Genomic DNA, 9921 nt, shown 5'->3' with positions numbered 1-9921 from the left:
AGGGTTGCATAACCTATTATTCTCCACATAAGGATCAATTGCATCTCTTATTTCTGTTCACTATACGTGTTCACTAATGTGGTTAACTGTCCAGATTTGATAACAAAATTAAGCTAAAATTTCTCTTGCATTGAAATCCATTTAGATTTCCTTGTCAATAATCCAGAAGTAGGTTGCCATTGTCTTCTTCAAACATAATTTGTCAACTTTCCAGTGTTGTCTGTGGTCTTGGGATTTCTGTCAGACTCCCATAGAGACAACTGCTAATTATTTGAGGGTTTTTTCCCACATTTAGTTAGATGTTGTCACTAATAGGTACTTTTTCGGTAGTGATATTCAAAGAACAGCAACATCACTATCAGATATTCATCTGAATAAATTATTTCATTTCCCCCAGCTATGTAGTCAAATAGCAGTACATAGTGAAGTATAGATAGTACCTGACTTATGATCTGTTGTTTAACAGCCATTTGCAGTCATGATCGTCTTAGAGAGAGGTGCTTTACAGCCTGTAAAATACTTCTGGCTGTCATAAAATGTTGCATCAGCATTTCAAGAGCTTGGCAACCTGCTTGCATTTATGACTGGTTGCCAAGTGACCTGCCATAATGTGATCACCATTTGCAATCTTCTCTGCCATCTTCCCCATAAAACCAATGGGGAAGCCAGCAGGGAATGTTGGATTTGAGAGCCATTCCCCCAGTTCACCAAGGCATTTTTTTCCACTCTCCACATGCTGGGTGGGAAAATCCTCCTGTGCACTTGAGTGGACCTCAAATCTGGCAAAAATACTTTATGTGTTTTCACAACCTTTGAGAATGCTGGTGTTTGCTAGCGTTTTCCCGGAGGGCAAAATGCTAGCAAACATCAGCATTTTCACCCCTCCAGAGAGGAAAGCTCTGGTGAACGCTAACATTCTGGCCCTTTCAGAAAGCTGGCATTCACTAGCATTTCCCCTCTGGAGTGGAAAACTCTAGTAAATGCCAAACAGGAAAATTATAGTGAATACCATCATTCTCAAGGTTTGTTGTGGCCCCGCCCTCTGAGCCTGTCCCATCGGAGGAAGAAAGCTCCGAGCATGAGGAAGAGGAGTCAGCCAGGTCTCCCTCTCCAGGCCCCTCCCCTCTGGCATTGTCTCAGGTGCCGGCCGAGGGAGAGGAGATCAGTAGGGAGACAGCTGGCTCGGATCAGAGTGACGAAGAAACATCATTCCTGGACGCACGCCTCCGAAGGCGTGATAAATGTTTGCAGCATCTTAGGAGGCGTGCTAGGGATTAGAACTGAGTCACTGGACCACACCCCAGAGACTATATAATAGAGGGTAGTGGTCAGTGATCCTTGTGACGAACAAAAGTAAACCTTGGATAGTCACTAAAGCCTCGTCCGGAACTGCAGAGAGAAATATTATTTCTGCTTGGACTTTTTGCACGTTAAGTACCTTATCTTTCTGTTTGTGAAAATAAAGGCATTTGGCAGACGGTGTGTCTATCGCTGCCAAGTGGGAGATAAGACCTGGGTGCGTTCCAAAGTGTTTCCTTAACCCTCGGCTGGCTGTGTTTGTGTGTGTGTGGGTACGGGGACAGATCAAGGTTCTCCCTTGTGATGTGGGGAGAGAGCCTGGGTCTCTTGAGTGTGTTGGGAGGTCTATACTCTTTTTCCCATTCCATCACTCCAGACCCTCTCTGTGGAACTCCGCTTAACAACTTGCACCAGAGAGACCTGGGATTGCAGTTGTTGAGTGAAGCAATAATGTGGCTTCACTCAATGGCCAAGATTCTGGGCCCAATTGCAAGAGATTGCCTAAACAAAAATATAATCCCTGATATTCAAGCATGGCCATTTCTGTACAGACAGTATACATTGTGCACCATAATTTTGGAGAAATATGAAAACGGAGCAATTGTAATATAAAAGAGAATTTTCTTTGTTTCTCTATGAAGACTACAGAGATTATATCTAGAAGCAATCATAACAGCTACTGTAAACATGCTTAAGGATTTGTGTACCTATACAATTGTACTATCTTTTTTCTTTGAACAGCTGTTCCCCCATGCTGCATTAATGTACATCCTATTTTCAGAACAGATTGCAAATATATCATAGGATTTCTCTTTGAGAACTCAGAATTAAAGTACTATTGAGAAGGAAGCTAGTTTCACTATTTTTAGGTTGTAACTTAATGAGCAGCCCTTTAAGTTCCAGAGAAAAGTCATTTGCATATTAAGAATTATTTTATTGTTGGGTAACATTACATTAATAAAAATCTTATAGCTGCCAGGAAGTACAACAACAAAGAATTTAGGTACTCCCTAAAGTCCATCAACGCCTGAATAAAACACAGACTGTATTAATGTATGGGCACTGTTATAAACTCTATTAATATAGCAGAAAGACGTCAAGCATCAGTGACTCAGAAACATTAAAAAAAGTTTATATTAAAATCACTGAACACTACAGAAATGGGAATAATACATATAAATTAAATTCTACTCCCAATTTTAAAAGCTACCTTTCTGTATAATATATAGTTTTTGCTTCCTTGAAAATTGTAATCTGGTGGGTTTAGGATATTTATGTTCTGAATAATGCGTTCTTGACCAAGGTGTAATTGTTCCAATCAAATTAAGACTGCTGCTGCTAGTATATTCTGCCAAAGTAATTTTTGGCTATCAACATAAAGGGATTTTTTTTATTAGTAGTTAGCATTGAGAACAGCAGTATTTACTGTTGCCTGCATTTTTGTGGTTCACAGATGAACACTCCTCTTGTGTATTCAGTAACAAATGGCAATCACTTTATCATTTGTCTTATGACAAATAGCAGATTCAGGCACAAACTGCTGCCCGTAGCAAACTTACAGGATGAAGTTCTTTATTGTTTATGGGTTGTAGGTTGATATATTCATGCCTTGTTTGTTTGTGAAATGAACAAAAATCAGTAAGCAGGCTTGAACAGAAATTTGGCTACATAATCAATTGTACTTTCTCTCCCCCCACTCCGCCCCCAAATATCTCCTGAAGATCCTACAAGGAAATTTGCTGAATTAGTTCTAAGCTGCAAGCTGGCTTTAGAAAAAAAGTCATTAAAGGATGCACTAAATTGTGACATTATGCCCTTAAGCCAAAATAACACTGAATGGAGTTCCTACCTCACATTAACCTCCCTAATAAAGGTCTTGATTTTGATAGCTAGTTGTTATCATAAGCAAGCAATGTCAGAGAATAATTGAAGAAAAATATTGGAGGTGGTTAGCAATATATTAACCTTTTCACTATTTAATCTTCAGATTTTGAGAACCATTACAAATAAACACCATAGCATTATATTCATTGTTATTAGCATTTTATGTGTCATCTGAATGACCACTCTGTTTCTTGAAGTACATTCTATATATGGATTTTTTTCTTCACAAATTCTGCTCTAATTTTGAAGCTCTATTTCTTTTATATCTTACCCTCAGAGCAATAGACAAAACAATAAAAATACATCATTACTGTACTGTAAAAATTTGCTTCTCTTCAACAGGTTTAGCTCTGATTTTCATGTATCCTGTTCAGGTAAGCCCATAAGGGAAATGGGTTTGAGTGCTTTCTAAATGGAATAGTCGAAGAATTTTGAGAAAAAGCAAATTCATTCTGATGACTGCTAAAGAAATTTGAGGAGGATAGATGGAATGGTAGGGTTGATAATAGGGAATTTATTTCAAAGCATGATGATATCAAATCACAAAGAAGTACTTCTATTTAAAGAGTAAGGATTTATTGATATCATTTCTGGCCTAAAAAAAGTCTATAAATCAAACATGCTGTTTCTACCTGTGACTAACCAAATGGCCCAAAAAGCCACAAAGTGGGAAAATGATTGCCTTCCCCATCCTCAGTATTTTTGCACATGCTGGGTACATAAAAGTTCTGTTTTGTTGCTAATTATTGTTAGTTCTATATTCCTTGTATTTACCTATTTTTTTGGCCTTTAAAACAAAAAAAATTATACTGTTAATATGTGAGTTACTTTTAAGAGAAATGTATTTCAACTTACCGCTAACTGTCATTATCTGTACATTATATTGTAGCATTACTGCAACATCCTTTGTTGTCAGAAGAGTGTCTCAGATAGTTGAGTAAGATACACTCCAAAAATAATTATGTGTACAGTTGCAATATCAAAGTACAATGCTGAAATGATCAATATAGAGTGGAATCCATCAAATATTGTGGAACCTCTGACCAAATATGCATAGTTTGGCAATTTTTATATGCCAAATCTGCTACTACCAGTTTTATGAAATGTGTCCTATACTATAATTTAATAAATAAATAAACACCAACTTTTCCATTTTTTCTTAAATCCACTATTTCCTACTCTGCCAGTGGCTCTCTGAGATCTCTGGGTGAAATTCTCTTGTAATTATCTGCAATCAGCTCCTTTTTAAACCTGAAGGTGGAAGTTGAAAACATCCATGTGTTTGATTATTCAGCTTCATAAAAGTACAAGTTAAAAAGTTGTATAGACTTGCCCCCTACCTATTAGAAATAAGAATACACTATAACAGCTATATACTGTAGAAGATGGGTAAAAGAAGATACACAATAAAGCCTGCAATAATTTAATATAAGTATTTTTATACATTGCTGTTTATTTTTATTCTTCTGTTATGGTATAATTTGCAATTACATTACTTCCTTTTGTGTATTAATGACCAAGGTTTGTAGAATAAAATGCATTGTTAAATGTGACATAAATTGAAAAATGATTAGAAGTATCTGGAAGAGAAATAAAATAACTGATACTTGTTCGTGTGATTTTTGGCATGAAATTATAATTACAATCCATATTCTCTAGTTTCTATGGTTTGGAGGATTTTTAGCCATCCAAATTCTTCTATTATCAAAAATCAGTTAAGTGCATGATTTACTCAAGCTTATCTCACTAACTTAAATTTCTCTGCAAAACCCATCCCTTAAGAAGAGTGGATTGTTAAATTAGCTGAAATTGCACTTTTAAGAAACTGAACCAGGTGTGATTTGAATGCACATTTTACTTAATGACTTGCTTGGCAAAGGATTCAACTTTAATAACAAAAGGTGATGATTGCAAGAAAACTCTAGTTTTTTTGTTTTTTTTTTGTTCTCGATGATAACTTGATACCTGCAGCTTTGCTATAGATAGCCCGTAAAGTATATCTATAAGAGGCAAGGAAGCTACTTATTTATCCTTTCCCACATGCATTCTTCATCATCAACATAATGAATTTTTTTTTAACCTGGCTGCCTTCATCAATACAGCCATTTATCCTTTGTGATTTTGTCTTTGACTAACCAAGTCAACTCATTATACAAATAGTCCTGAATTAACAATTGTCCTGTTTATTGATTGTTCAAAGTTATGACAATGCTAAAAAAAATAACTTTATGACCTGTCCTCAAACTTATGACTTTCACGGCATCTCATAGTTATGTGATTGCCATTTGCAACAGTCACAGCCAGCTTTCAAGAAGCAAGGTCATTGTGGAGATTGACAGGAAGTTGCAAGTTACAGTCATGTGAAGCCATGCTTAATGACTGTGGGGGATTTGCTTCCTTACTGGAGCTGGAACTGATGTCATAAATCAGCAGTCACATGGCATTACGCTTGACCCCACTGCACAGCAACAGAGTTGCTGGTCTCTATTCCAGTTGGTAAATGAGGACTAACTGTATTATGTTTTTCTAGCAGATTGATTCCTCAACATTTAAGTATTTGCTGGAAAACTATTCTTCCATCATTTTGTCCAAGTTTATAGCAAATTAGATGAGTTGTTTGTTTCATTGTTTTATTTAATATATTCAGATTTTCCAGTCAACATTTCTTAGCTTAAATACGCAAGTTTCTAGAAAACATAGTTTTCCATAACATAGTAAAACTTGCCTTATTATTTACAATTTTAATCAGTTTTAAGCTATTGGCATTCATTTATTGTCCACAGAGTGCCCACAACTTGCATAATTGTAACTTATTATAAACAAGTAACATGACCATCATCATTGTTTATCCAAAGGAATGCTATTGTCATGAAAAGATGAAAGATTATATATATACTAATTATATATATACTGAAAACTATTATATGACAATTCTTGTAAGGAAGAAATATTGTTGATTTGTCAACTACTAAGTCAACCAGTTTTGTGAAGTTGTTGCATTATTGCATTATTACTAACTTTAAGCAGGGCTTCAATAAATGAATATACATGGACTTTTTGCTGCTTATTAACAGTAGTGAGTTTTTACTTGAAAAATCTTTTGTTTATTCTGTTGTATAAAAAATAAACAAACTCCCCTGAATTCTTGGAGACACACAGAAATGAACTGATTTCTTAAATGAACAAACTAAAACATAAAGCATATCACTTCATTTTCCAAGCCAATCCTATTAGCTGAATCAATGAAGAACTGCAAATCCTGAAAATCCCTACAATGCATACTGCCTAGCATTTTTCTTACAAGCAGAAATGGAATTAAAAGCACTGGTAGGAAAATATAAGCAAGTAGAAGGAAGTCTTTCTCACTCATTTTCTTCTGTTTCTTATGTCCAGACACACAAACACATACGATTCTACCAACCAATGCTTTTTTACTAGTAGAGGTACTTCTTATCCCTGCTTATGTACTACTCAAATTTGCCCTGAAAGAGATTTCGGGTGTAAATTTACGTAGGAGGATTAGAATTGAATAGAAGTGATAGTTCTAATTTCTAATCAGAGTGAATGGTTTCACCAAGAAACCAGGAAATTATAACACCTGGGTGAGGGGGTAATTAAAGTATCTTAAGTATCACAAGACTGCTCATTTTTCTAATGCATTTTTTTTAGGATTGAGAACTTAAAAATGTTTGGTGATTAGAGTGACATTTTGAAAGAATAGCAATTGGTACTAATCTGCCCTTAGTAATTTGTGAATGGTGTGTCATGACACACACAAAAAAGGGGAAGCTTGGATCATTATGCTTCTTTTATCATTTCTCCCCGTCCAAGCTCCATCACTTTTATACATGTGTCATGACACTGAATGCACACTTTTGTTGTGATATCATGACATTTTTGCCATTTTGATGTTTGTTTTGTTTTGTTTTTGTTTTTTTTGTTTTTATTAAATTTATATACCGCCCTACTCCCGAAGGACTCAGGGTGGTGAACAAGCACAAAATAAAATACATAGATACAAAAGTTAGAAACATAATTAAAACCAGATTAAATAATTTAGTCTGAGACAATTAAAAATCCCAATAATTTAAAACAGATTAAAATTTCGATTTAAAAGAATTTTAAAACAGGGGAGAAAATTAGGCCAGGCCGGCTTGCTGGAATAGGAGGGTCTTAAGAGCATGGCGGATAGTGTGCAGATACGGGATCCTCCATATCTCTGGGGGGAGCTCGTTCCAGATAGTGGGTGCCCCCACAGATAAGCCCCCCCCCGGGGGGCCGCCAGTGACATTGTTTGGCTGACGGCACCCGGAGGAGCCCCTCTCTATGAGAGCGTACCGGCTGGTGGGAGGCTGTTTGTGGTAGTAGGCGGTCCCGTAAATAACCAGGTCCTAAGCCATGGAGTGCTCTAAAGGTGGTGACCAAAACCTTGAAGCGCACCCGGAAGACCACCGGGAGCCAGTGCAGCTCGCGCAGGAGAAGTGTCACACAGGATGCCATGTTGCTCCCATAACCACCCGCACAGCCGCACTCTGCGCCAATTGGAGCCTCCGGGTGCTCCTCAAGGGGAGCCCATGTAGAGAGTGTTACAATAGTCCAGGCGGGAAGTGACGAGGGCATGAGTGACTGTGTGTAGGGAGTCCCGATCCAGAAAGGGATGCAGCTGGCGGATCAGGAGAACCTGATAAAAAATTCTCCCGGTCACAGCCGTCAAGTGCTCTTCTAAAGACAGCCGTGAATCCAGGAGGACACCCAAGTTGCGAGCCCTCTCCGTGGGGGCCAGCGATTCGCCCCCAATAGTCAGCGATTGCATCAACTGACTATAGCGGGATGTCGGAAACCACAGCCACTCGGTCTTGGATGGGTTGAGCCTGAGCCTGTTCCTCCCCATCCAGATCCGCACGGCCTCCAGACACCGGGACATCACTTCAAGGGCATCATTGGGGTGGTCTGGGGTGGAGATGTACAGCTGGGTGTCATCAGCGTGCTGATGGTACTTCACCCCGAAACCACAGATGATCTTGCCCAGCGGCTTTACATAAATGTTGAACAAAAGGGGCGAGAGGACTGACCCTTGTGGCACCCCACATATGAGGAGCCTCGGGGTCGACCTCTGCCCCACTGCCAACACAGACTGCAACCGGTCGGAGAGAAAGGAGGAGAACTACCATAATACAGTGCCCCCCACCCCTAACTCTTCCAACCGGTGCAGCATGATACCATGGTCGATGGTATCAAAAGCCATTGAGAGGTCTAATAGGACCAGGACAGAGGAGCAACCCCTGTCCCGAGCCCTCCAGAGATCATCAACCAACACGACCAATGCCGTTTCCGTGCTGTACCCAGGCCTGAAGCCCGACTGGAACGGATCCAGATACATCGTTTCATCCAGGTACTGGGAGAGCTGTTGCGCAACCACACTCTCAACAACCTTCGCAACAAACCGAAGGTTGGAGACCGAACGATAATTAGCCAACACTGCCGGGTCCAGGGAAAGCTTCTTGAGGAGAGGCCTCACCACCACCTCTTTTAAGGTGGCGGGGAAGTCACCCTCACCCAACGAAGCATTTATAATCCCCTGGAGCCAGCCTCGCATCACCTCCCGGGAAGCCAGCACTAACCAGGAAGGGCACGGGTCCAATAAACATGTGGTCGCATCAGTCCACCCAAAATCCTGTCCACGTCGTCACAGGTCACAGAATCAAACTCATCCCAGGTAACATTCTCAAGACCTGCCTCAGTCATCCCCCCTGGAACTACCCAGTCGGAGTCCAGATCTTCCCGAATCTGAGTGATTTTGTCATGCAGATATTGAACAAAATCCTTGGCTCAACCCTCCAAGGGGTCCTCCCGCGCTTCCTGGTGGAGCAGGGAGCGGGTCACCCTAAACAGAGCGGCCAGGTGATTATCTGATGATGCAATAAGAGCAGCAAAATATGTCCATTTTGCTGCTTTTATTGCCACTAGGTAATTCTTAATATGAGATCTTACCAGTGTCCGGTTGGATTCAGAAAGACTGGCCCTCCAACTACTCTCTAGGCATCTTTTCTGGTGCTTCATCTCCCTCAGCTCCTCAGTGAACCAAGGAGCTAGGTGAGATCGGCGCCGGGTCAGAGGCCGCAAAGGCACGACCCGATCCAGCGGCCGCCCTATCCCAGGCGGCCACTAGGTCCCTAGTTGAGGCATGTGCCAGAGCCTCGGGAAATGGCCCAAGCTCCATCTGGAACCTATCAGGTTCCATCAGGCGCCTAGGGCGGCACCATCTTACCAGCTCCGCCTCCCTGCGACGGGGTATAGCGGTTCGAAGGTCAAGGCGAAGGAGAGAGTGATCCGACCATGACAAGGGCTCAGTGACTATGTCCCCTATCTCAAGATTACTCAACCACTGTCCAGAGATGAAAACCAGGTCCAGCGTGTTTCCCCCTGTGTGGGTAGGGCCATGAATTAACTGGGTCAGGTCCATAGCTGTCATGGAAGCCATGAACTCCCGAGCCACCTCCGACGTCTCACCCACGAATGGCAGGTTGAAATCCCCCATGACCATAAGTCTGGGGGTATCAACTGCCACCGCGGCGATAACGTCGAGGAGCTTGGGCAGGGCTGCTGCCACGTGGCAGGGAGCCAGGTACATGATCAGCAAACCCATCTGAACTCCATGACCCCACTTCACAAGGAGGGACTCACAGCCGGCCGTCTGAGGAACAGTGGCCTCCCTCGGTCTCAGACCTTCTTTAATAA

At 40.8% G+C, this 9921-nt stretch overlaps 1 protein-coding gene across 19 annotated transcripts in view; it reads left to right on the top strand.

Annotated features, from left to right (window-relative positions):
• Positions 1-9921, top strand: part of CCDC178 (coiled-coil domain containing 178) — a 134005-nt gene that overhangs the window by 59022 nt on the left and 65062 nt on the right. Inside the window, exons 18-19 of one of the 19 annotated variants that reach the window (XM_087890532.1) lie at positions 3526-3557; positions 4371-4420. The exons of 17 other annotated variants lie outside the window; for them this stretch is intronic. In XM_087890532.1, the coding sequence (XP_087746658.1) occupies positions 3526-3531 (6 nt within the window). In that variant the 3' untranslated portion in view covers positions 3532-3557; positions 4371-4420. Of the gene's footprint in view, positions 1-3525; positions 3617-4370; positions 4421-9921 lie in introns of those variants that run through there. One more of the 19 variants, XM_087890531.1, reaches the window with a different exon arrangement.

The sequence above is a fragment of the Pantherophis guttatus genome, chromosome 3 (assembly GCF_059756535.1).
Source record: "Pantherophis guttatus breed Tessera chromosome 3, ASM5975653v1, whole genome shotgun sequence".
Lineage (NCBI taxonomy): Eukaryota > Metazoa > Chordata > Lepidosauria > Squamata > Colubridae > Pantherophis > Pantherophis guttatus.
Note: the sequence above shows the minus strand (reverse complement) of the source record. Positions and strands in the feature narration are given on the sequence as shown.